This window comes from Sturnira hondurensis, unplaced genomic scaffold (genome assembly GCF_014824575.4).
Source record: "Sturnira hondurensis isolate 20B ecotype Veracruz unplaced genomic scaffold, ASM1482457v3 Scaffold0007797, whole genome shotgun sequence".
Classification (NCBI taxonomy): domain Eukaryota; kingdom Metazoa; phylum Chordata; class Mammalia; order Chiroptera; family Phyllostomidae; genus Sturnira; species Sturnira hondurensis.
The window spans coordinates 1327897-1353975 of NW_028080428.1; the positions used below are offsets into that span (position 1 = coordinate 1327897).

The window sequence follows — 26079 nt, forward strand, 5'->3', positions numbered from 1 at the left end:
ACCTTGCAGACTACTCGATTGGCCCAGCAAATGCCCAGGCACAGGCCCCTTGCTGGCGTGGCCCTTTCCCAGGCCAGCTTTCCTGCCCAGAGAGTCCACCTGGGCTGCTGCCCTTTGTGGCCCCTGTGGTGGGCCATGTGCCACACTGGGCACATCAGGCTCTCATCTCATTTCATCTTTTCCTGAATCCTTCCAGGTAGACTTTGCCCTTTTTCACGGAGGGGAAACTGAGGCTCAGGGACACTGACTGCCTGTGACACATAGGTAGGAGGGGGCAGAATCAGGAATCAGGCCCTGGTCTGCAGGTCTCCAGAGCCCATCTCTGGCCAGAACACCCCCGGCCTGCCATCAGGCCTTACCATCCCTCTCAGGATAAGCGAGGCCCACGCAGGGTCTCCTGGCAGCATGTCAGAGAATCACCATGCAGAGCCTCAGGCAGGACAGGGCAGGCTCCAGAGGCCCCTCTACCAGCTAACAGGTGTGGCTGCAGGCAGGAACCCCTGCTGCCCTGTGGGACGCCCACCTGCCGTGTCTGATAGTCTCTGGGCCACGGGGCCTGTGTCACTGCTTCCAGGCACCTCAACGGAGGGTTGCAAGCTTCCACGTGCACACACAGACTGGTCATATGCACATACATGTGCGCACAGAAGACAGTTGATGAGAAAATAGAATAGAGCTCCTTGTTCCCCCCCCCCCCCCGGGGAGACAGGGTTACTCCCTGGCCTGGCCCCGCAGCTGGAGCCCCAGGGCCTCTGGGGGTTATCTCCTTTAGTCGCCTGCCTATGGCCAGCCCTCTGGGAAGACCCCTGGACTGAGGTTGTCCCAGCCCACCCTAGACTTTCCATCTTTGCCTACTGCCCAGCTGAGCCCTAGCTGTCTTTCCTACCCTTACTCAGCATTCCTGGGGCTCCAGGGTGTCCAGAAGCTTCCAGAAGGCAGAATCCAGGGCTGATGAGAGATGGCTCCTCCTCTCCCCTGGGGTGTTCTCCAGCTCACCAGGTGGTCAGAGGGGCCTTGCTCCTGGCCCTTCCCGGTAGTCACAATCTTCCAGGACCCAGGGCCCTGCCCCTCCGGGGCTACTAGAGGGTGTCATCACATGTCGGAGTGGGCGCCCTGTGAAGAAGGGAGGCCGGTCCTGCCTGTGCGGCTGCCACAGGTGTGCATTACAGCTGGGTGCTGCCACCTGAACGGCAGGCCTTCACCTGGGACACACCCTCTATTTCAATGCCTGCCACAGGGAGCTCCTGGCCCCGGGAGCTCCTAGAGAATGAAGGGGCCAAGGGGACTGGGTGTGGGGAAGAAGAACCCACCAATCCCCCCATGGTCTCTCCCCCTGTTGGTGGTAGAGGCCTCAGGCAGTGAGGGCAGAAACATGACTCAGGCCAGTAGATCACCCAGGAGGGCGTATGCGGAGGGGCACTTCTGGGCGCCTCAGGCTCCATACCCACCTCTAGGAGGGGGACATCCCGCCAGAGGAGTCCAGCACTGGCCAAGCTGCTGTTCCCTTTCCTGGAGGCTTGCATGACCAGGGCAGGTCTGCAAGGTCAGGCTTCAGCCAGACTTCACTTCAAGCTGCTTCCCCACACCCTGTCCTTGGTCCCCCCGAGGTGGAACCCCCTGACACATTCCTCTAAGTGCTGTGAAGGAGCAGGGTGCCTGGAGGTCCAGCCACCGCCAGGCAGCTGTTTGCACCCTCGTGGGGGTCACTGCCAGGCCACCCAGAACTCGAGGATCCAGCTTAGGCCCAGCTAAGTTCAACATCAGATGCCTAAGACAAAGGAGCTGAGACCAAGGGGACCATCTCTTACAGATGGGTAAACTGAGTCAATGGCAGGGTCCAGGACTCTTTCTCCTTACAACTAAGCTTTTGAGTGACAGGCGCTCTTAGCCTCCTGATGCAGAGAGGAAAGTGCCCAGTCCCACAGCCACACGGCTGTGAGCAGGACAGGTCTGTCCTGCATGGTCGCTGTCTGGCCCCCTATTTCTAACGGACTGTTTGGGGCTGTTCTAAACATTTATTTTCTTTCTTTTAAAAATATTTATTTATTTTTAGAGAGAGGGAAAGGAGGGAGAGAAACATCAATGTGTGGTTGCCTCTCACACACCCCGCACTGGGGATCCAGCCCGCAACCCAGGCCTGTGCCCTGACTGGAAATCAAACCAGAGACCCTTTGGTTCGCGGGCCGGTGCTCAATCCACTGAGCCACACCAGCCAGGGCTAGCAATTCCTTAAGCATGTTCCTTCCCTTCTTGACACCAAAGAACTACTGCCTGCCTGTTTTTATTTTCTTTGGCTTGTGGTGTTAGGGAGAGAGGTCAGCAACAGAGGATGCAGGGGCAGGGCCATCGCCTGCATGGGGACAAGACATTCCAGCAAGACTGCCCCAAGTCAGGGCCTCTGCCAGGATTCCACAGGCACTAGAGCTGACCTTGGGGGTGCCAACCTCAGGCTCCAAGAGTGTGAGCAGTGCGGGAATCAGGGTACCAGAGCCCCCCCCAGCCAGGGTGGCAGGTTTAGGAAGGCAAGGAGAGAACAAAGCCATGGAAATCCACACCCCTGGGAACTGGGGGTGGACCACTCCACTTTCCTTGATAGGACTCTGGGGGAGGACTCAAGGACCTCTGGGGCCAAGCCCCATAGTGGGGTGGGTCCCAAGACAAAAGCCTCACCTTAGGATGGAATGAAAAAAGGGGAGATGAGCCAACCTGGGTGGGCTGCTGCAGGCATTGACCCCAAGGGCCTGGGAAGTATCTAAGGCTCGGGAACTGGGAAACACCAACAGAGCTGTCTCGGATGGAAGCTCAGGAAACTGAACCAGGCAGTGAAAGGTGATGGCCAGTTAAGGGCACGAGAAAGCAGAGCCCGGAGGGGAGGTAAGTGGAAGGCAGAGGAAATCTGAGTGTTCAGTGAGTGGTGACCCATCACCACTGCCAGGGAGCACAGACCGCCCGCACTCTGCTCTCCTGCGGGTGCTCGCACACTCAGGTCCTCACCTCCAACCCCACCTGCAGAGTCCCTGCTCCTTGCGACTGAGAGGCTTAACGCAGAGCCCTCTCTCTGCTTGTCTGCTCCCGTGGGCTTGTCTAGTTTCTCCACGAAAGAGCAAACACCTGGGGATGAGGCTGCTTCCACCTGCAGCCCCAGGGACTGCCAGCGAGCCAGAGTGGACAGGGAGGCTGTGGCGGGGGAGGACCGGGTCCAGACCTCTAGAGATGTAAAAGGAGCAGACTCTGGAGTTAGGCAGAACTGGGGGCAAATCTGGATTCAGCTGCTGATTCACCCACCTTGAGACCATGGACCAGCCACTCGCCGGAGCTCTTGCCACCCAGGTGTAACTCTGCCTCTCCCACGAGCTGTCGTCACCACTAGGGGGCAATACGATCCTCCTGCCTCTGGGGATTCGTCTCCATTCACAGAAGCTAAGGTCCTCCAGTGGGTTGACCCAACCAGGAGCAGAGACCGGCCTTCCGGTCTGGAAGCCACCCCCCCACCCCCCCACCCCCCGGTGACGAGGAGACAAAGACAATTTGCCCTTGGAGCCCAAAGCCACGCTCAGCCCAAAAGTTTGGGGGGCTACTTACCAACTCTCAATGGGCCCAGAGCCAGGACCACTGTCCCAGCAGCTCCCACCCTGAACAAACTGCACAGGACCGTTGGGTTTGGAAAGTTTTTGTTTTCTTTTCCCACACATTTCCGGGGTTGGGGTGTTTTCCAAGACTCAGACACATTAACAAAGAGAAAAAATTGGGGGAGCAGGGAGCCCGTGGGCAGAGAAGTGACCCCAGCAGTCCGAGGGCAATGCCTCGCTCTCTCCCCTGCTGCTGGCGCCCACCGGGAGCCCCAGGCTGCTGCTCACGGTATCTAGATTATTTGTCTTTAATATATATCTGCATTTGCCTTTCCCCTCCCCCCACCCCCCCGCCCCCCACCCCCGCTCCTCCAGCAGTTCCCCCAGCAATGCACGTCGCCCGGCGGCACACAACAGAACAGGCTTCCCCAGGCCCAAGCCCCTTCCTTGGCCTGCACTAGGAAGGCACCTCCCCCAGTGGGCGGAGCCCCGGCGCTCGCGGGGCGCCTGCTGCCCCGCCCCCTCCCTCGCTGGGCGCTCGCCCACCCTCCCCCCTTCTCCCGCGGACTCTGGAAACCCAAAGGAAGGAAAGGGAGAAACCAGACACACACAAAAAAAGTGGGAAGGAGGATGGGGCAGAGAGACTGCAAGCCTGGGGTGGGTACTGGAGGGCTTGGAAGAGAAGGAAGGCGGGAGGGACAGAGGGAGGAAAAAGAAAAGTTGAGGAAAATTAACAGGACAAATAGTGGACACTTTACAAACCCCCCGGCCTTCCTTCCCGCCCAACCCCACCAAAATAAAACTACTCCCTTTAAAAAAATAAATCAACCCAGGGCTGTGAGCACGTGCCCTGCCCGGGAGCGCAGAGCGGAGAGGGACAGCCAGCCCTACGACTGACGATGCCGCCACCCCAAACGGCAGGACGAAAGGGATGAGCACGGGATTTTCCTTTTCTTTCTTTCTTTCTTTTTTCTTTTTTTTTTTTTGCGTTTCCTCTTCGTGAGAGAAGTCTGAGGCAGCCACGGAGTGGGGCCCCAGAGCCCCGGCAGGGAGAGGACCGCACCCTACTCCCGGGCCCTCCCGGAAGGGGCAGCTGGCAGTGGGACGAGGTGCCCGGGGCTCAGACGTAATACTCCTTGTCTTTGTTCTTCTTGGCCTTGCTGGGCGTCTTGGGGGCCGCCGGGGCCTTCTCCTTCACCACCGCCCCATTGCTCTGGGCCGAGTTACTGATGTAGTTCCGGCTCTGGTCCACCTGGTAGGAGCCCTCGTCGCGGTTGCGGTACTTGTACATGGCATAGAGGAGGATGAGGATGCAGAGCGCCGCGGCCGCCACGATGCCCACCACCATGCCCGTGGTGCTGCTGGACTCCCGGATCACCTCCACTGCGCCCGGCGGTCCCCGTTCCCCAGGCCCCGTGGGGTTGGCTGTGGGTAGATGGGGGAAGCCAGGGGCAGAGGTCACACCAGGGCGCAGGGGAGGGGGCCTCCGAGGCTCGAAGGACGTGGGGGCCCCGGGCCCCAGGGGTGGGTTCTCCAGCAGGGGCTGCAGCGGGTCTCGGTGGTTCATTTTGCCCGCTGGCAGGTTGGGGGCTGGGGCAGAAGGGGCTAGCAGCACCCCAGGGACGCCCGTGGCCCCATCTGTCCTGAGGTTGGGCCGGGGAGCGGGTTTGCGGGGTGAGAGGAGGGTGGTGCGGTCCGTGACCAGGGGGAAGGTGGTGTAAAAGTCCTCGTCGTCCGTGGGGGGGAGGCTGGAGTCAAAGACCTCCCCGGAAGCAAAGCCCGAGGCCTCGATGGGCTCTTCGCAGTCGCTGTCGTCCTGCTCGGCCTGGCACGGGCCCCCGGCGGAGGGTGGGCGGCGGGCAGAGGGCGGGGGCAGGGTGTCTTGAGTGGCGCCCACGCCCGTGAGGAAGGGATAGAAGGTGGGGGGTGGGGGCACGAAGGGGGACCGAGTAGCCACGGGAGGGGGGTCTAGGGAGTCCTCCGTGATAATGGGCAATATTAACTCTCCTCCTAGAACAAGAGAGAGAAGAGAAAAAAGAGGGCATCAGCGAGGGCCGGGGCGCAAGTGGCCGCCACAGAGAGAGAAACAACAGCCTCACACACCCAAATCGGTTCCAATTGGCTTTGGCGGAGACTAGAGCGGGCCGGGCCCGCCCGCCAGCCGGCCGCAGCACTGTGCTTTAAGCGGGCAGCGGCTGGATGCCCTGGGCACCCCACGCACGGGCTCTGTGGCTCTCTGGGTTTGGGTCTTTTGATTGTCTTAAGAAACCAAAAGGAACAGAAAGGAAAGGAAATAGAAAAGAAACGGAAAAAAAAACTCTACTGTTTTAAGGCTTTAAAAACAGATAACGAGAGCAGCATTTAAACAAACCTAACAACAATATCTTTTAGGATTTTTTTCTAGATATTTCTTTTTTTGCTTTTGTTTTTGCTTTTGTTTTTAAAAAAGAAGATAGCATACCACGGAATTCAGGCAACTTACATCAACAAATAGGCCGTGTGATTTTAGCATGAAGAAAAAAATTACAAACAGAGCTGTGTAAGCGGGTTCTCCCGGAAAAAATAAGAAAAAACAACTTTTCTGTACCACGTTTTCTGTCTATCTGATATCTCCCTCCCTCACTCTTCTCTCCCTGGATATCTGGCTGCCTCCTGAATACTCTCCTCCCTCACTCGTGCCCTCTCCCCCTTGAGAAACTAACAGCGCTGAAATCTGCAGTGCAGGCTGGTGTCGAGGAACGGTTACCACCACCTGGTGTCGGCGTGCAGAGCAGGGGGCAGTGGGGAGAGGTGCATGAAGGCGGCTATGTATCACTACAGGGGTGAGACGACTTGGGAGGGGATGGTCATGGGAGGGAGCTTTGAAGGCTACCTGCAGGTCGGCCATGAGGAGAGGAGACACTGAAGGTGGGAGGTGACAAGGTCTATGAGGAAGAGTAGGCACAGAGGAGACAGACACACTGAAGGAGAACCTTGTCCCACGGGGCTGTGAGAAGGGTGGGGAGAAGCCATGTAGAGGCAGGGTGGTGGGGAGGGGCAGGGAGTGAGTGAAGGAAGCGGGCAGGGTCACACAACTCCTGAGTTATCCCTAACTCCCCAACGTTCTCCTTCACCCTCCACCTCTGACCCCCACTGACCCCCCTCCCCCTCCCCAGAACCCCCATGGGCCACCAGGACCTGGCCAGGGCTTGACTGCCTCTGGCCCTTATTATTGTTAAAACAATAATAAAACAACGGAAAGAAGAAGAAAGCAAAAAAAGAAAAAAATACATACACAGCCATCTGGGAAGGAAGCACTTGATCATATAGGGCCCAAGGGAACGAGCAGGGAGGGTTTGGGGGGCATTTGGTCTCCTCCCTCCCTGGGTCTGATGAATGGGAACCCTGTGGCAGAAACTGCATTTCCCATCAGCCCCAAAGGGTGAGAACTGCAACTCCCATTAGCTGTTGGAGGGGCGTGGACCACAATCCCCATCAGCCCCTGAGTCAACAAATACAACTCCCATTAGCCCAGTGCCCCCACCCCACTCTCAAACCAAAGCACTGCAACCCACTAGCGATGGGTAGAAGGGAGCTGGAGCCCGGTTCTAGGAGGCCGGAAGTTTTCTCCCTAGCTCTCCCTCCAGCACAGTCCAAGCCCTGCCCCCATCTGGGTGCTCCCCCCTGGTCTCTGCAGGGGGCGACCTCAACCGTTCACACTACAAGCCCTCTACCCCCTCTGTAGTAAGCATCACCCTGCAGGGTCCTGGCGGCCCCGCAGCAGCCAGCCTCCAACCCCACAGCGCTTCCCTACCACTCACACGCCTCACTACAATACCACGAAACAGCTGCTACTGAAACCCCATGCTGCCTTCCTTCTCTGACGATCACTCCAGCGGCTCTGAGCTGTGGCAAGCAAGTCACACAGCATGAGGTGCTGGGTCTTCCTGGGGTCCAGGAAACATCAGGCAAGCTTGCCCCAGTGAGGACCTAGCAGAACCTGCAGGAGACTCCTCACTGCAAAAGTCCAACTGGGGGGCTCCCCCTCCCACTGGGCACTTGGGGGTGCGGACCCACAAAGTTGCTGGTGCTGGGACCCCAGGTCCAGCTCTATACCACAGGTGCACGTCGGGATGGGGTGTCCCTGGGAATCTGACGGGGACTCCAGACAGCCTCCCTCCCTTCCCCTACTTCATACGGCTGCAGCATTTGGGAAACATAGGTGCACTTATCACAGGTGCCACCCACCCTCTGCTCTGAAATGGAATGCCAGTGCCTACACCAGGCCCACTTCCTGGAGCTCCATTCTGGCCAAGGAGAGCACCAGCCACTCCTGAGCAGCTCGCCTTCCCTGGACCCCTGCCTCCTGCCAGCCCAGCAAGCTGAGCCCTTTCTGCCTTTAGGGAACAGAAGACCCCCGACTGGAACCCCACCCATGAATCCCATTCCCACCCAAACAAGGCGTACCTAGCCCCCAGAGGGGTGTCTAGAACTGAGGCCAAGTGTCAGGGACTAAGCAATCAGGGGCTTAAGTCCTTAACCACTGGGTGCCCCACCCAGGTTGTGAGGGCCAGAAGGCCACTAGCCCATAGGGCACCACATGCAAATGAGCAAAAAGGCGGCCTCTGGACTTAGGCGCAGCCCTGCAGACGCACAACTTGGCGAACAGCAGCTCTGCACACAACTGGAAAAAGGTCTTCTGTCCTCCTGGGGGACACAGCCCCACCCCTCCAGGGCCCAGGACATGGGGCTTGGCAAGCAGGCACTGGCTAGATTTCAGCCCCTACTCACCTTTTCCAGCAGAGAACACCTGTGTAACTGTGTGGCTTGACCAAAAGGATGGTGCCCCTCCCCGCCCTGAAACACCAATACTGCAAGGGCACCCACCAAGGGGAATTCAAGGTCAGAGACAGAGATACTTGTGTGTGCACGTACACACCCCTCTGAGGGCCTGCTCCTGTGTACCTGGGGACACATCTCCAAGAGTGTGTGTACACGAACCTCGATGGGTCTGAGCATGTGAGTGCACATCAGTGGGTCTGAGCAGACACGTGAGCAAGCAAATCCCTGGCTCAGAGCTCATGAGTACAGGTGTGGACGCACCACTGAGCACACATGAGCATGCCACCAAGGGTCTGTGCCCATGCCATGTGCTTCTGGGTACCTCTTTCCTCATTTTCTTTGTCTGCTGGGCAATGAAGACTATATTTCCTAGATTCCCTTGCAATTTGGTGTGGCCATACCACTGAGCAGTGGGCAGTACTGGCCCTTGAAAGCCTGTGTTCAATCCTCCTTCCAGTTAATTTGCAAACCACCTGTTAAAAACGGAGGAGCCACCAAATGGAGGGAGTGCGGGTTCTCAAAGCACCCCTGAGGCAGAGCACCTGCTGCTCAGGAGCACCTAGGCAGGGCTTCACCTGAGAAACTCCCACTGGGATTTGAGGGCTGTCACAGGGACAGATGTACTCTAATACAGACACCACTCCAGACACGAGGGCTACCAAAACCTGTGGCACTCGTGTAACAACCCAAGGAGAGAGATCTGGCCCTGGACAGATGAAGAGCCACCTGATGCAGTGCAGGACACGTGGAGGCTGACGCACCAAGGGAAAGTGACAGCGAAGTCAGGGAGGCAACGTTGGCTCTCACTTTCTGCTTTGTGTAACGTATTGCAAGAAGGGGGAATAGCTGGGCAAGAAGTGGGGGGAGGCAGAGAGGGTTAGAAGGAGCCCAGAAATGGGGGCCTGCAAGTGTCCAAAGAGCCACTGCTTCCAAACCCCAGGTTGTAAGACAGAGATCGAAATGGCTTTGAGGGGCAGTGGCCCAGTGAACCCCCCACATAAGCAAGGGGCTCAGCCTTGCCACGGAATCAGACCAAAGGTGTGGCCTCCTCCCCACCATTTCAAATGCACTCAGGATGGTCACCAGTGAATTGAGAGACAGGCATGGGGGCAGAGAAACAGGAAGTCAGCTGGCTGGGGAGTTGTGTCTAGGAGAGAACCCAGGGTACAGTTACTTGAACTGCTTGAACCTTTAAATGACGGTGGGCCCCCCAAATATGGATGAGCGGGAATGGGCTGTCAGCACAACAGGACCCCCAAAGAGGACATTTTTCCAACACCCACTTCAGAGGTGGACAAGGAGAGTGAAGACCAGAAAGGACCTTCCAGAAGTCAGCAACAGGGCCCCAAAGGAGAGGGGGCTCCTCCTAGACAGCAGAGCCAGAGGGGCGGGGGTGGGGGCAGGGCCTCATGCCCTGTGCGCTCCATGCTGGGTGACTTCTCCCACACCAGCAACTAGGAGGTGCACATCTTCCATCCTTCCCTTTTTTGAATGAGAGGTTTATTGTGGGTTTGCCTGTGGCCCACCGCTGTATTTGGGCATGTGCCCGGCTGTGGAAGCAGTGATATCCACTGTCCTTTCAGTTCATGAGTCTCCAGGCCACACACAGGTGCCCACGAGCCAGGTCTGAGCCTGATGGAGCGGCGGCCATCTCCCAGTCACCCTCACCTTTGAGAGCACAGCTCTAACTGGGCGGTGTTTTGGGTGTCTCCCTTGGGGAGGGGTGGGTGTGCTCTGTGGAAGGGAGGAAGAACGGAATGGGTATTGGTGATCTAAAAACCAGACTGCAGGAAAGAAATCACTAGCTGGCCACCATAACGGTTTCCGCTTCCTCCTGGGGCCCAGCAAGGCCATTCCTCCCGGCCTTCCTGGAAGGTAGGTGGTGGCCCTGTGGCTGGGCTCCAAAGGGCAGAAATCAGTGAGAACAGCACGCACCTCCCAGGCCTGTTCCATAAAACCGCCCCCCTTTGTGACCCTCCCCGTTCACCCCCTCCCAGCACAACTGAGAAAGTCACCATGTAAAGATTGTGCATCTCTTTCAAGATGGAGACTGGGCGCTGAATCAGCACATGGGGAAGAGAGGCCCACCACTCAGGAGCACTTACATACAACTTTGCATGACGGGGAAATAAATCTGTGTTAAACCACAGATGCTGTGGGGCTGCTGTCACAGAACTAGTGTCCCCTGAGACACTCCAGAATTGGCACACGTCAGAGCCTCTGCGAATCTGAGCTGAACGTGAGTCCGAGCAAATGTGGCAAAGGGCCCACGGGTCTACAGGACCCAGCCTGAGCGCACCTGAGCACCCCAGGCACGTGCATGGGAGCAGTGCTCAGGAGGGATGTGCACATATGGGCAGTTCGCGAGGCTCCTTCTGTGGGTCTAGCCACATGCAGGCTCACATGAATCTGAAGAGCTGTGTGTACTCACCTGTGTGTGCATTTGGGCGTTTTGCTGGGTCTGAACACAGGAGTGTGAGCTGAGAGTCTGTGATTGTGTGTGCCCTCCCACACGCAGCCACATGGGCACCTCTGAGCAAATGCTCAAGTGCAACAGTAGCTGTGTGGGCTTTGTAGACGTGTGTGGAGGGGGGACTATCTACATGCATGCCTGCCTTGAGGGGTCTGAGTGTGTGTGCTCTGAGCTCGTATGTGCACGTCTGGGCACATGGAGTCTGCCTGAGAGGTGTAGCTCACATCTTTTTTTTTAAGTTATTTTTTAAAAAAGATTTTATTTATTTATCTTTAGAGAAGAGAAGGAGAGAGGGAGAGAATATCAATGTATGGTTGCCTCTCATTGGCCCCCACTGGGAACTGGCCTGCAACCCAGGCACGTGCCCTGACTGGGAATTGAACTGCGATCCTCTGATTCGCAGGCCTGTGCTCAATCCACTGAGCTACACCAGCCAGGGCTGTAGCTCACTTCTGTGAGAATGAGCATGCATCCCAGTACCTGGGGACATCCCTTTGAGGATGTGTGTGCATGTCTTGGTGACTGTGAACATATGTGTGGGGGACTGTGGGTCTGAGTGCCAGGGGATGCTTGGGTGGGGTGGTGACACACACACTTCTGTGACCCTGAGCATAGGCCTGCACATTCCTGAACCCCCCATTTGTACATGTGTGCACCCCTACCTTGCACATGACTGACCTGAGCATGTGCACATGCATCTGTAACTCTAGAACATCTGTGAGCAACTGCATGGCAGTGTGTGCAGGGCCCTCAGGTCTGGGCACATGCATGTGCCTGTGAGCTGAACACGGACATGAGATTCTGGTTATCTGAGGACACATACGCATGGCTCTCAACGGCTTTGAGCATGTGTGTGTACATGCTCAGGCCCAAACATACATGCCTGAAATAGGAATGCTCCTAGAGGCCTGAGCGTGTGCATGTCATTCCAAACACCTGGTGTATCTCTATAGGTGTGTGCAAGTATACTGCAGGGTTTGCACATGTGCAGCACTGAGCATATCACATGCCTTGGTGCACGAGACATACTGAATGTGCACTTTTGCGCGGCTGAGTATGCGTATAAGTATGAAGCAAAGGGTCTGAGCAGGGGGCACCGGTGAGTCCATGGCCGTGTGCAGGAACGTGTGCAAGACTATGGCTCTGAGTGCATGCGTGTTTCTCTGTGAGATTGCATGTGTACATGGATTTGTGCTGCTGTGGGTCTCAATGGCCATTCTGTGTACCAATGTCTGGGGTTCTGAGCACATGTGTTACATAAGTTCTAAACATGTGTGGGTCTCTGCTGGTGTGGGTATGAATGACATGCACTGTTCTAAGTTTGAACATATGTGTACCTGTGCAAGTGGGTCCATGTGGGCTTGCTGACAGATCCATGTGTGCCTCTGGTCAGGTGTGTGTACATACGCATGTGTGCACATGTAGATGTGTGCCTCTGTGGGTCTGAGCCCGTGAGCACTTCCCGTGAGTCTCAGCAGGTGCAAACTCAGATCCTTACAGGGCCAGGCCCATAACAAGATGTGTGGGGCAGGCCAGCTGGGACAGTGAGCAGCTGGGGGGGCGGGGCGCAGGCGGAGGGGGGCGTTACTAACTACCCAGTGCACAGTGCCCAGAAGGCACTCCCCCTCAAAAGAACTTAAATGCTGCATCCATGAAACAATACTGTTTGACTGGTTTGCCAACCTCAGGTAAGATAACCATGTTAGATGATGGTCTCCCCAAGCTGGGGGAGGGGGTGTGGGTCCCAGGCCCTGCACAGGGGCCTGGGGCCGGGGAAAGGGTGGAAAGGTGAGCAGGGATGATACTAGCTTCACACCTGGCCTGAGCAGAGGACCCGACAGGTGGGAAGGCAAATACCCTGGGCTCAGCCCCGGGGCAGCGGCTGTCTCTAACCAGTCTAATACTGACCTTGGAGCCCAAGAGGCCGGGTCCTCTGCTAGACAAGAAGCCCCCCTGCCCTGGGGGCACAGGAAGTGTGTGTGTCTCAGCCCAGGGCCACCCCCAGTACGCGGCAGCGTGGTCTAGATCAGCCCAGGGAATGCTGGTATCGCCCCAGTTCTTGACTGGCTGCCCATCCCGGTGACAAGAATCCAACCTGAAGCATTTTAAGTGGCGTAAATGTGAAAGAGCAAATGCCCGCTCGTGTGGGGAGACCACCTGTGGCTCCAGTTGGTTTCCCCTGGGGGCTCAAGTGTGCATTATGCCTTCTCTCCCCTCCTACTTTTAGTATACGTGCTGCCGAAGGGAGCACTCTCCCCACCTACCTGTCCCTGCACCCAGCCTCTATTCTTCTTCTACCCGCCACCCTCCCATCACGCACTCAGCCCTTTTCCCAGGAAGAGCTGCCCGGCCACCCGTGCAGTCTACTTCGGCCCCTCCTCATTCCCTTGTCCCAACAAAGCCCACCTGTGCACACACTCAGCGTCACACCCAAGCCCCTAACAAGACTCGGGGCTGGGGCTGGGCAGCTAGAACCTCGGTGGACTGTGTGTGGCTCTCGTGTGGTCCAGTGCGCCTGTCTGCATGGTGGCCGTGTGGCCCAACTCCCCTCTGCAGGGTCCAGGGAGAGCAGAGACACCTCCTTTCACCCCGGCAGTCCCCATCCCAGAGCGTGTGCACAGGGGCACACATGTGTAAACACATGTAGTGGAGCTGAGGACCCCTTTCTCGTGACCCACGCAGCCCTTGGTCCCCTGAGCCCTATCCCAGGGCTCTCATGGACCATCCATCATCCATCACAGCCACTCCAGCAGACCTGGGCTAGAGGCCCTGTGTCTCCACGGGAAACCACGGTCAGTGATGAGTCAGAGGGGACAGGACACAGTGGAGGAGGAGTGCCATGTTGAAGCTGCCAGGTGCCCAAAACAATGGTGGAGTGTAAGGGCGCATTCCGAGCCAAGATCCCCCAGGGAGGCAGGGGAGCAGCCCCAACAGAGGGGCCTCCCCGTGGTGGTGGGCTTCTGTTCCAGGAAGCACGGGCCCTGCGCTGTGGACGGGGAGGTCTTTCCAGCCTGGCAGCCCAAGCCTCCCCAAGGCCCCAGGGCCCAGGACCACTGGAAAGAGGCCCCTCAGCACTGTTCTACCGGGGGCACACAGAGGACAGTCAGACTTCGCCTCTGGGGGCGAAGGAGGCCTGCACCCTAGAAACCCCCTTCCCTTGGTCTCTGGAAGCTGAGCCTCTGCTTCAAGGCTCCAGCCACACCCCTTCCATGGCTGTAGCCTTCCCTCAGCCTCAGCGTCTCCCCTGGGCCTGGCAGACGCCCCCCAAGCCCACCTCCCAGGCCAGATTCACAGGACATACCCAGGTCACCCTGCCTGCCTCAGGGACCACCTCACCTCTCTTACCCCGCATGTACCTGCCCCAACCTCTAGCCTTCCAGTACCAACAGCCCACCCACTCCAAGGTAATCAGGAGAAGTTTCTGCAAACCCAAGCAAAGGATGTGCGCTCCCGTGGGCTCACCCAGGCTGCCACTAAGGCCCATGCTCCCTGGATGGGAAGCCCGGTCCTTCCTCCATCGCCACCGCCAGCCTCAGGCACAATGAACTCAGCTCCTCAGCCACCCTCCCTGCCTGCTCGGACGAGCAGCCCTCGCACCCACCCAGCACGCTGCTCCACGCCCACAGTTCTCAGTCGGCACTCCAGGCCCACCCCACTTTGCCAGTCTGGTCTCTCTCTGGGGCTGCACCCTTGACTCCAACTGGAAAGAGCACACACAGGGTGGAATGCCACCCCCAGGAAGCGCTTTCTCCCAGCCCTGCTCTCGCCTGCTGTAACTCTCCAACTGGAAATCTGCGCCAGACCTCAGGTCCGTCTCCCCAGAGGGCCACATGTCCGGCCAAGGGGTACCTCCCACCCAGCTCACTGCTGGGCACCGAGCTGCTGTGCAGTAACCGCCCTGGCTTGGCAGTGCTGGCAGAATGTCTGGCCCCCTCCCTGAGACTGGGCAGGAGGAGGCTTCGGGATCCAGCAGAGATCTCCTCTACTAGTGACCAGGAGAACACCAGGCTCAGGGACTGATGGGAGTTGCAGTTCTGGACCCAAGAGCTGATGGAAGTTGTAGTTCCCAAACCTGCATGCCTCATCTCCTCTCCCCCAGGACTTATGGGAGCTGCAGTTACTCAACTTTCTAGGGAAAAGTCTCCTCGTTCCCTCCCAGCACCCCTTGGCTCTTTAACCCCAGGACCCCAAGCTAAGGACCTCACTACCTCTGAGGGCTGGGACACCAAAAGGCCAGAAACTACCTCTCCAGGGGGCACCTGAGGGATTGGGGTGGGGCCCAGTAGGAAGGGTAGAGCTATGAGGAAAAGCTAAGGCCTAGCAGCAGGCCCCTTGGGCTTGGGCCAGGTGGAAAGGACAGTCGCCCCCCCCTCCCGTCAACAGTGCAGTGGGCCCCGGGGCAGGGGAGGGGGGAAAGGTACTCACCAGTACTGGGCTCACACTCCTCTAGGTCCTCGTCATCGCTCGGACACTCAGCCGAGGCCACCAGGAGGTCATCTGTGTTCTGAGGGGTGAGAGGAGGGGTGGGGAAAGAAGAGGGTCCCAGGCTGGGTCAGTAGACCCCCACAGCCACCTCTTGAGGTGAGGGATGGCATGGGGGACAGGGGCCTAGGCCGAGACACACACCCTGGCCCATGTCCAGCTCTCTCATCGCTTGGTGGGTGTCTGAGGGCCCTCATTTCCCTGGTTCCAAAGGGAGACTAAATAGCTCCCGCCCAGCAGTGGCTCCCTATGGCTCCTGGGGATCGAAGAGACGACAGCATGTCCAGACATCTGGGGAGACTGGATGACACACCTGGGGCCTCAGGGCTAGATCAAGGGGACCCAGGGACATTGGCACGACAAGGCACTGGGCCTCCAGAGGCCAGCACAGGCAGGGGCAGGGAGCAAGACCTGGAGTTTGCTTGGCTGCAGCCTCACAACCCCATCACCCTCATCTCTCTCCCAAGCCGTTCCCTGAGCTGGGAACCAGGCTGCACACAATAATTAGGGCTGTGGTTGTCATGACAACGGGAGTTGGCTTTGTCAGCATTTTCTCTCCTCCTGATCACAAAGAAAGAGAATCCCCGAGATGAGTGAGTGTAAGGGGGAGGGATCCTCAGAGGGGTGTCAGAGGAGAGACCTAGGGAGGGAAACCCAGGGCCCAGGCAGGAAGGGAGATTGAGAGACTGACGGGTGTTGGAGAAGCCTGGGGTGGGGAAGGGATGAAAGGGTCACACTCTGCCTCTTCCCCACCCCTGATCCTCAGATACTGCTGTCCACCCCCAAGGCCTTGGCAGGGCCTGGAGGACCCATTTTTAGTCTGTATCCCTGCCCCCTCTTCACCAACCTGCCCTGTGGGGGCTTCTCCAGCACAGCTGTGACCCCCAGGGGTCCGACCCCTCTCTTTCACCCGATGGTCTGCCCATCGCCCTCCCACTGGACCTGGATGGCTCTTCTAGCCTGTGTTTGGGTGGGTTGGGTGCCTAGAGCCAGGCCTTTCTCCCAGGCCAAGGCCTGGCAACCGAACCCCGTAGGTGTACTGGGCAGTGAAGGCAGAGGGGAAGGAGGCCCAGGCTTATCGTTCCTGCCTGGAGCTGGCCGGATCTTGATGGCACAACCTGGCCAAGATAAGGGGGCCTCGATGGAGCTCATTGAGCCCAGCCCTCACCTACAGAGGCTAAAGATGGGCTCGTGCTGAAGGCAGGACACATCCCCATGTGGCCCCCAGACCACATGAGGGGACAGAGGTCCCTCTAGGGGCAGAGGCCCAATTGCCAGGGCAATGCAGGGCCGAAGAAGCTTGGGCAGCGGGGGCAGGGTGACTAACCCAGGTCCCGGGTCCCTGGCTGGAGCACTCCTGAGACCAACAGTTAGAAAACTCAGCCGGGCCCTTAGGCTACCTCAGTAAGTCACACATGCTCAGTGTTTTCACCCACCAGGGAAGCCAGGCCTGCCCTGCCCCAGGAGGGTTTCATTCTCCAGGTATGGCCCCTTCTGGTGTTCCTCTGGGTAAAGGGAAGATAAACTCAAATCCTGGGCTTGTCCGGACCCAGGGAAGGCACCTGCACAAGTGGGGCAGACCCCAGGGGAGGATAAGGCACCAGGGGACTGTCTGCATGGACACCCACAGGGGACACTGGGGCCTGCTACACGGTGGTGCCCGCTCGAGGTCACAGGACTTGTGACAGCAAGGGACTGGACTCGCGTTCCCACTGCAGGGACTCCAACCATCAGGAGGAGGTTGCTCTAAGCCTCCACCAGTCCCCAGACAAGGGCGCCACCACCGGCTAAACCTCCAGCGCCTCCACTGCTGTCACCTCTGTGCCATGCCCAGAGCAATGCCATCCTGGTTCCGTCTGTCTCCTGCTTGCTGCCCACGCAGCACTGAGCACGGCTTTCGTTATGCAATGGGCAGGGACATCACTGCAGCCTCACCCCGAGTCCAGACTTCCTCCCTTGGGTGGGGTGGTCCTCCCTGGTCCAGCTGGGGTACCAAACTGCCCCTCAACTCTGAGAATGGCCCCCTGGAAATGGTGGCCACCTCCACATCTGGGGTCATCAGAGCGAAAGACACTTCGTGAAAGGAGACCTTGCCCACCGTGTCTGAACCATCACCATGATGAGGACAGCAGCCTCCAAGATCCCACCATGAAGACATCAGTCCAGTCCCCCACCCAACGCTGGAGGGCCCTCACCTGGGTGGTACTGTCCCTCAGCGTTGGGGAGCGGCCCCGGCGTGTGGTTGTAGTGGCCATGGTGGTGGTGGTCTCCATGATGGTGGTGGCCATGTCCGCCAGCAGGGTGGTGGCCGTGGTCTCCGCACTGAGCAGCACAGACGGCCCCTCCCCCACTAGGCGCAGGTGGCCCTCGGTCCTCACGTTGGGGTCGCTCTCGGCGGCCAGCGCCAGCACCTTGAGCCCATTGTAGTAGAGGCCAGACACCTGGCCCTGGAAGGGGCGGCCCTGATCCCGGCCCCCGATCTTGATGGCAGCCTGGCTGTTGAAGATGGTCAGCTGGCGGCCTGGCGGGGAGGGGAATGGGCAAGGGTGACAGACAGAGGGACAGGCAGTGGGGGAAGACCAGAAAAGAATGGGGAGAATGGAGAAGAGCCAGAGGAGGGAAGAGGAGTCAAGGTGAAAACCAGTGAGTAGGGGGGGGGGAGAAACGAGGAAGGGGCAGACACCAAAGGGAAAGTCCTTATCAGCCACAGGCCCCAACTCAGCCAAGTGGGGACCCCAGGGGAGAAGGTCCCCAGGGCACACATGGGCTGGGAAGGGGCCAGCTCCCCGCTCTGCCCACCATGCTCATGCCTCCGACCTTCCTATCCCCTCTCCTCGCCTGCTCCAGGGGCATCACACCCCCCTCCTTTCCCTTCCCTCAGTTTGATCCCCATCTTCGCCCCCTGCTCCCCCAAGCGCCCCATACCCAGCTCCAAGCCACGGAGCACTCAGAAGCAGCAGGTAGAGCACACACAGAAGCAGAGACAGAGAAGGCGACCACCAGGCCGGGGGTCAGTGCGTGTCAGGCAGAGAGGGAGGCGAGGCCAAGGGACGGACAGGACAGTGCATGGGAGGAGGACAGTGCGAGGGTGGGGGAAGCCTCGAGGACCTCACTCTGCCCTCCCGGCCACCACAAGGCCCTCTGACCTCTGGCCAGGCTCCCCACTCTCCTCCTCCCCTCCAGGCCCCACAACGCCCAGGCATCAGGCCTTGGAGGGCAGAGGCCTCCCTCGCACCCCCCCGCCCCGCCCCGCCCCCCCCCCAGGCCCCGGATGTGCAAGCACAGAGCTGGAAAACGTTAAAGGGACCTTTCTTCGCTCACTGACAGCCGAAAACAAAAGCGCTCCAGCTCCAGTCTCACTCCTCACTCAGCAGTTACACCTCCGAATTCCCACCTGGGTGGGTTTTTGCTGTTCTGTTTGGTTTTAATGGATCTGGGGGTCGGTTTAACCCTCTGAGTTTGTTGCTTTGGTTTGGTTTTTAGAAAAAATATTTATTATGTTTAAGTTTAGATTTAACTTTGGTTTTGGTGTTGCTTATTTTGGGGAGGGAGGGGCGCAGACCTACTATGCTGCCCCCTGCTCCTCTGGGCCTTCAGCTGCTGGCTCTGGGGGGGTTTAAGACCTGGCTTAGCCCTTGTTAGCCTCTGGTTAGTGCCTCGTTAAATCTGGTTTAGAGTTAGGTGCTTGGAAGCCCCGCCCCTAAAACCTGGGCTGAGGACAGTCCAACTTGTGAAACCCACACTCTCTTTTGAAACACACATTCCTGGGACACCCACCCTTCTCCTGCCTGGCCTCCAGCCAAAGCCCAGCCTCCCTACGTCTGCACGGCCCCTCCAGTGGCCTCCCCCCTTCTCCAGCACCCCCCTCAGCCCTGGAGCAGCACCTCCATCTCACGATCGGGGGGCTGGGCACTAATAAGTGGGGGTGGGGCTGGGCCCCGCAAGCTGGGTACTAATAAGTGGCGCAAGAAGGTTCATAGCAGCCAAACAGGTTTGGGAAGGAAACATTTCACAAACAACAGGTTCCCTTCTCCTGGGACTTCCCAGAGCCTTTAGAAAACCAATGTCCCCGTGCCTCTCCACACAGGAAGAGATGGGATTCAGCAGCTCCCAAGCTCACTTCACAAGTCCCTTGACTGTGAAGCATCTCATGGGACTCATGCTTCACAGGACATATTTTGGAACTGAAAAATGGATTCATTCAATAAATATTTATTGAGCACCTACCATACGCCAGGTGCTGACAGTAAAATAATCCCTCCAAGGATGCCAAGCCTGTTCCCCAGTACTCTCCGGCTCCTTACTGCATTCGTCCTCACAGCAACCCCTTGTGAGAGAGGCTGAGAGGGCCTCCCTGTCCCTTCCTCTCCAGAAGGGTACTGAGGCTCAGGAAGGTGTTGACCCTCTTGACTAAGACACGTAACAGGTCAGTTCCTCCTTCCACAGTTGGGGAAATACTAGAATATTGAGCCCAATGCTTCACTTCACAAAAGAGGAATTAGCGCCCGGAAGAGCAGGTGTAGTAACCACGCGGCTGGGGGAGGACAGCCAGGGTTCCCGTCACCGGGCTGAGCTCTTCCCCAGTCTGGACCACAAGTCCTGCTCTGCCTCCCCCACCACCCATAAGGCCTGTCCTGCTCCCCCTACCCCCTGGGGTCCCAAGTTGTCCCAGCCTCAGCCCAAGCTGCTCCCTTGGCCTCTCTAATTCCGGGAGAGGGAGGTGGGTAAAGAAGAGGAAGCTACGTGGGTTAGCAAACTTGGCCCCTCTGGCCCCACCTGCCATGAACTCCTCAAAGGGTTAAAGTTCGCCCCGCTGGAGAGAGCCACCCAGTGTGGCTGGGGGCTGTAGGTTTTAGCGATGTCTGTTACAGTCCCTTTAACTTTTTGTCCTGTTCCGAATTTATCACATCTGGTTATCAGCAAGTTTAGTCCCCGCTGGCTGTGTGGGGGCTGGAAGTGGCGTTTGGGGGTTTTAGTTGGGGGAGGCCCCAGTGGACATTTAAAAGCACAGTTATCAGCTGGTTAGATGGAGGTTTAACAGTTATACTTCCCCCCTAGAGTTTAGCCTTAGAGGTACAGAGCTCGCCCCCTCTCCAAAGGGAATGGGATGGCTTTGCCCTTGGCCCCAACTTCCCTTGGTGACAAGTGGCCTTCTCCCTCATACCCAGCAGCGCCTCACCACACGGCCTCTCCTGAGAGCAAGTGTTCTGTCTTCAGACACCCCAGGGGGTGGCTCCCTCCTGCCCTCTCCCCTCACTCCCCGCCTCCAGCCCAGCTACTTCTGAGGAGCTTTCTGGGCCATGGTGGGCCTACTGCAGACGTGGTCCTACAGCCACTCCCCTGGGGGGCGGCTTTTCCAGTAGGACCTGAGGCCCCCACTGTTTCCTTTTCTCTTCAGATGAAGTCTTCCTACCCTTCTCTGGATCCTAGAATCAGCATTTCCTGCGCCCCAAAGCCTTCCTGCTTCTCACGCCCTGTTGCCCTTGGCTGGCCCTTGACTGGCCCTTTACGAAACCTCTGAGCTGACCACCACCCCCCTCCTGCCCTCCAGTCTGCTTCACGCGGTGGTCCAGGAATCTCAGATTGTCCCAGTCCTGTTTCGGGCTTAGAAAGAGACGAGAACTCTCGTAGGAAAACCCCGCCCCTGCCCCGAACCGCCACCTACAAGGCACAGATCCTTGACTACGGAGGGAAAGGGGGCCTCCTGGCGGGACAATGGTCCCTTCTCTGGGGTGGGCAACGGGGAAGGCGTGGGTGGGAGGAGAGAGCTCTGCACCTTTAAGATCGTGTTTAAGTTAACTAGTTGGTTAGTTAGTTCTGGTTAGTTACCTTTGTCGAGCAGCCACTCATCTACTACTCGACCGAGCCGGTAGGGGATTCTCTGTCTAGCAATCGCCAGGCGCTCGTTATCAAAGTGTCCTTGGAGAAGTTTAGAGAGACAGTAGGTTTCTCAGGCGGCGAAGTCCAAAGGAGACTCAGAGAAGCAGCAACATCCAACGGACAGGGGCGAGGCCCACCCGAGGCGGGAGGGGCAACGCCAGGTCCCCGGTCCCCGGTCCCCGCCTCCTCCCCTAGGCTCCTAGCCTGAGCCAGCCCCACCCTGGGGGCAGGAGTGACCCAAAGAAAAAGACATGGACAGAGAAGAAAAGGAAAGGGAAATGACAGAAAAGGCAGCTGGAAGGTCAAAGGTCAGAGGTTAAATAGGTCTGTCTGTGCTCAGGCTGTGGGCCCTCTTCCTTCCCAACCCCAGAGTGGGGCAGCAGGCGGGAGGGGCATTTAGCAGGTTTAAGTTCGGGGGTGGGCAGCCTCTGCGGCCCAGCTGGTTACTGCATTTAGAGGGTGGTTTAGAAGTGGGAGGGGCAGGTTAAGCAGGGGTTTATGCGGCATTTAGGGGGGGGATGGCCCGACACACTCATTTAACAGTGAGATTTAAAAACCACTTCTCCAAGCTGGTCTCGGATCCCTTTGCCTTCCTTGCTCAACTCCCAGCTTTCCCCTCACCTCCCACGCCACCCCACAGCCCTGACCCCACCACCAACTTCCACCTTGAACCCTCCAGCCCCGCCCTGAAGGCCCCCAAGCCCAGCGCTGCCCTCACTGTGGGCACTCCAGGCCTCTCACCCTGGTTGCTGCTCCTGTCTACCAGCACCACTGCGGTGACCTCCCAGTGCGGTGCCTGGAGTGGCAGCTGGACTGTCACCCAGCAGCTCCACCCACCCCTCTTCCCTTCTCTCCAGGATCTCTACGCCATTTCACCTCCTCTTCCACCCCTTCCTCCAGCCAGTGTCCCCTCCCTGCTGGCGCCCTCAGTCCTCCTCTGTCTGGCGGCACCCGGCTCTCCTCCCCCGCCACAGCTCCGCTCTGAGACCTTCAGGCTCCTCTCTGCTCAGGTCCCCTCTCCTCTCTGCCCTGTGGGCCCAGCCCAGCTCCTGACCCCTCTCACTCACAAGCCTTTCTCCTTCAGGCTCTGCCCCCACACTCCCTAACCCACACGCTCTCGATTCTCAGCTGGTCACCCGGATGTGCACCTGTCCCTCTCTCCACTTGCCATTCTGCAGGCCCCGCAGACAGGGAAGGAGGGTGTGTGTGCGCGTGTGTGCGTCTGTGGACAGAAGTTTGTCCGTGTGCCCAGGAGTTCTGTATGCTCCTCCCTCACTGTGGGCTCAAGGCGATCACAGTAGGCAGCCGTAGAAATGGCAACGATTTCCTTTGGGAGTCTGGCCACTCTTCCCTTGGAAACCACTTACATACTACTCAGTAACACACACTTTGGGTGGCGGAAGGCTTTCCCTCTCATCTCCCACTGCACGGCTGCGCTCGCCTGCCCAGTAATGCCCGGACCTGGGCCTGGGCCTGCCTACAGACACCCCCCTTGAACAAGCCCACCACACGTGTGCACGGCGATGATGAGGCCACAAGACACTGCCTTCCCTACATATTCAGGTCACTCGTGTTTCAGTCAAAAATGAATCATTTGTTTAGTCACTCAACAAACATTTCTTGAGTGCCTGCTGTGTTCCTGGTGCTGGGCATGAGAGATGGAAAGATGAAGGCCTGGTCCTGGCCCAACACGAGCCCCGGCCAAGCTGGGAAGACTGGCAAGTAACTAGTAGTGTTCGGTGTTCTGTTACAGGTAACACAGGACACCCCATCCTGGGGGTCATGGTAGGGGTGGGAGGGGCCAAAGAAGACACTGAAGGAGGAGAGGAGGAGTCAGGCAGGGAAGGGAGGGAGGGGAAGTTCACATGCAGCGGCAGAGGGGCAGGAGGCATTCAGGGACCTACCTGCGCTGGGGTACTTGTGTGTGTGTGTGCACGCGTGTCTGTGTATTTGCCCATGCGTGTCCCGAGAGGAAAGGAAGGACGTACATCTGCCTCAATGCGCTCATAAGGATTCTAACAAATGCTCTTTGCTGAACCCCTCCTCTACGCCATGCCATTCTAGCGATTGCCTTGGCTTATCTCAGAAATTCTCACAGGACAGCCATGAGGCGGGTATTAGGCCCACTTTCAGAGGTGGGCGCTGGGATTCAGAGAGGCTAGAAGACTCTGCAAGGCCACACAGCTCGCCAGGAGGAGATCCCGGACTGCAAGCAGGTCCTGCCGACTCGAGGTCCCTGGGCTCTGTCTCTGGGCTCCCTGAGCATCCGGGCACCGGGGCTCTCCTCCCACGCATGCTGCCAACCTGGCCTGCTGCTAACCTAGCCTGCTGCTGTGGCTCAGGGTGACACTCAACTTCCGCAGAGGACCTGCTCACAGTGCACACAGGTGGCCACCGGGCCCTCGGGTTCCTCTGTTTGCCGGTGAGGGGGCACCAGCAGTCTTTGCCACTCCGCCCAGACGGGGTCCCCGAGCAGGGGAGGGCAGGCGTGACTCCTCCAGCCTTGCCTCTGGCCTGCTGGACTCTGTGGGGAGAAACTCAGGATCTGAGCTGTGACTCCACGTGGTGAGGCCTTCATGCCACATCCCCACTGCAGTCCAGCCCCGTCCAGCGAAGCCTGGTGTGCGCACTGCTATGAAGACCCCTCTGGTGGGCATGCAGCTAAGAGGGAGACAGAGAGGTCTGCTGCCCACAGAGCAATCGCACCCATACCACCTGGCCTGTCAGCATCTGTGCACGCGTGGGACTCAGCATAGGTACGCCTGTGCGTCTGAGCGGCCTCACACACGCCCCGGGCCCTGGTGTAGGCTGGGGTCCTTGCCAGGGCTTTTATCTCTCGTGTCTGTCTGACCAGAAGAATAGGTGTTTGCAGCCATCTGGGTGTCTGGGGTTGGCCCATGTGTCCATCGGCCTCTGTGTTCATTAGTGGGCCATGTGGCCCTCCAGGCCTGGGCACTGCCCGAGAAGGTCTGGGTACAGGCTCTGTGAGATGTGAGCCCACACGGGCACCTTTCTTCCAGCCTAAGCGAGCCCATGAGGGTTTGCACACCTGCACCTTTCACTGTCTTTCTGCCCTCACTCTTCTTGGTCAGCGTGGGGCAACTTCTCTGCCTCCTCCTCAACTGTCATTTCTAGCTAAGAGAGGGACTGGGGCCGTGCATGCTCTCTGCTTCTCAGTCAGCCCCCAGGTACACGACTGCAGTGTCTCTGAGCCCACATCGCCACGTCCTGTTTCTGTTTCCCTGCAGTGGCTCCGGTTCCCCTCCCTCTTAATCTTCCGCACAGAGGCTCTGTCCACCCCTCTTCTCGCTGGCTGTGTCTGCGTGATAGCGTCTCCAAGTCTCTCAGCATCACTCCAGGAGCCGCCTCTGCCTCTGCTGGTGTCTCGGGGACTGTTTCCGTGCCTCTCCATCGCGGCTCCTCTGGCCCACTCTCTTTCTAAGGCTCTTTCTCTGCCTCCCTCCGTATCTTACAGAGTCTCAGCTCGGCTTCCTCATTTCTTCCACGTCCTCAACCCTGCCCCTCTGTGCTCCTCAAACCTTGGTTTGTCCTTGGCCACCACGGCTGTCACACCACTGAACTGGGTCCGTTTGCACTACTGTGCTTGCCTCTCCCTACCAACACTGTGGACTCCCTGCCAGCAGGGGCTGTGTCCCAATCACCTCTGTGTCCCCAGGGCCTAGCACAGGACCTGATACCTAGTAGGTGGTCAATAACAGTTTGTTGCATGCACTCGACCTTATTTTTTTCACTCTTTTCAACTGCCTCTCTCTCCCTTACCCTCTGAGACACTGGGGTCCCTTGTCTCTGGGTCTCCATGGTTACTTCTCTTCCTTTATCTAGATCTCTGATATGGATCTTTGATTTGCTCTTTGTAAGGACCTCGGTTTGTACCTTGGTTCTGTCCTTGAGAACAGCTCCACCTACTTGCCAAGATATGTTTTGGGTTATTTCCGAATCTTCCCTCCTTGATTTCTGCATCTGCCTCTCCATTCCCACCTGTGCCTGAGCTCTGAACTCATCCTCTCCTCAGTTGTGTCTCTCTGCTCCTACCCTTTCTCCTCTTCTCCCTCGGCCCCAAACTGGACCCTGGCCTTACAGCTCAGCCCCGCCCTCTGCCTCCCAGTTCCCACACTCCAAGGACCACATCTACCCAGCCCTACAGAGGCCAGCCCTGCAAATCCCACTGGTTTTCTTTAGCCACGCCCATCCTTATCCCAGCCCCAAGCCACACTTCCTCCACGCACCCGGGTCACCTACCTGCTGGGTACCGCTCATTGACTGGCCAGCTGTCCACCTGCAGGGTGGCATTGCCACCACTTCTAGTGAAGCGCACCACATGGTATTTGCCGTCACTCACGATGGCATTGGGCTCATCGATGGTGATGTCGTCCGTGCCCACATTAAAGATCACCCCCACAGTGCCCTGGTCCTGAAGACAGAAAACTAGAGGTCAGTGACTGGGAGGGAGCAACTGTTCACTCCTAGCAATCTACCCGCGATCACCACTGGCCCAGCCCCAGGGCATGTCACAGCTTCCCAACACACCTCTCTGGGTCACGCTTTCGCTGGGCCCAGCCCAGGCTCCAGAGAGGCCCTGCATGGGGAGCCCTGCAGGGCCACCCAAGATGCAGATCAGGGAGAGCCTGCCCGAGACGTGCCAGGCTCTCTCCGGGCGCAGTCCACACATACTCTCTTCATCCCCACACAACCCTCTCAGGAAGCCTGCAGCACCCCGTTTCACTGAGGAGGAAACCGAAGCTCAGGAAGTTAAGAAGCATCCCCAAATCTCACAGCTCATAAGAAAGGAACCCCAGATTAAACCTTCATTGGTCTGACTTCAAAGCCAAGGCT

General features: G+C 58.2%; 1 protein-coding gene across 22 annotated transcripts in view; it reads right to left on the reverse strand.

Moving 5' to 3' along the window:
• Positions 1-3659: 3659 nt before the first annotated feature.
• The window catches only part of NRXN2 (neurexin 2), a 94089-nt gene continuing 71669 nt past the window's right edge, over positions 3660-26079 (reverse strand). For 8 of the 22 annotated variants that reach the window (XM_037053092.1, XM_037053089.1, XM_037053087.1 and 5 more), the window contains 5 exons: positions 25486-25657; positions 21175-21264; positions 17541-17866; positions 15289-15367; positions 3660-5579 (listed from right to left, as the gene is read on the reverse strand). In XM_037053092.1, the coding sequence (XP_036908987.1) occupies positions 4690-5579; positions 15289-15367; positions 17541-17866; positions 21175-21264; positions 25486-25657 (1557 nt within the window). In that variant the 3' untranslated portion in view covers positions 3660-4689. The remainder of the gene's footprint in view (positions 5580-15288; positions 15368-17540; positions 17867-21174; positions 21265-25485; positions 25658-26079) is intronic. The other 14 variants (XM_037053107.1, XM_037053099.1, XM_037053098.1 and 11 more) reach the window with 3 other exon arrangements.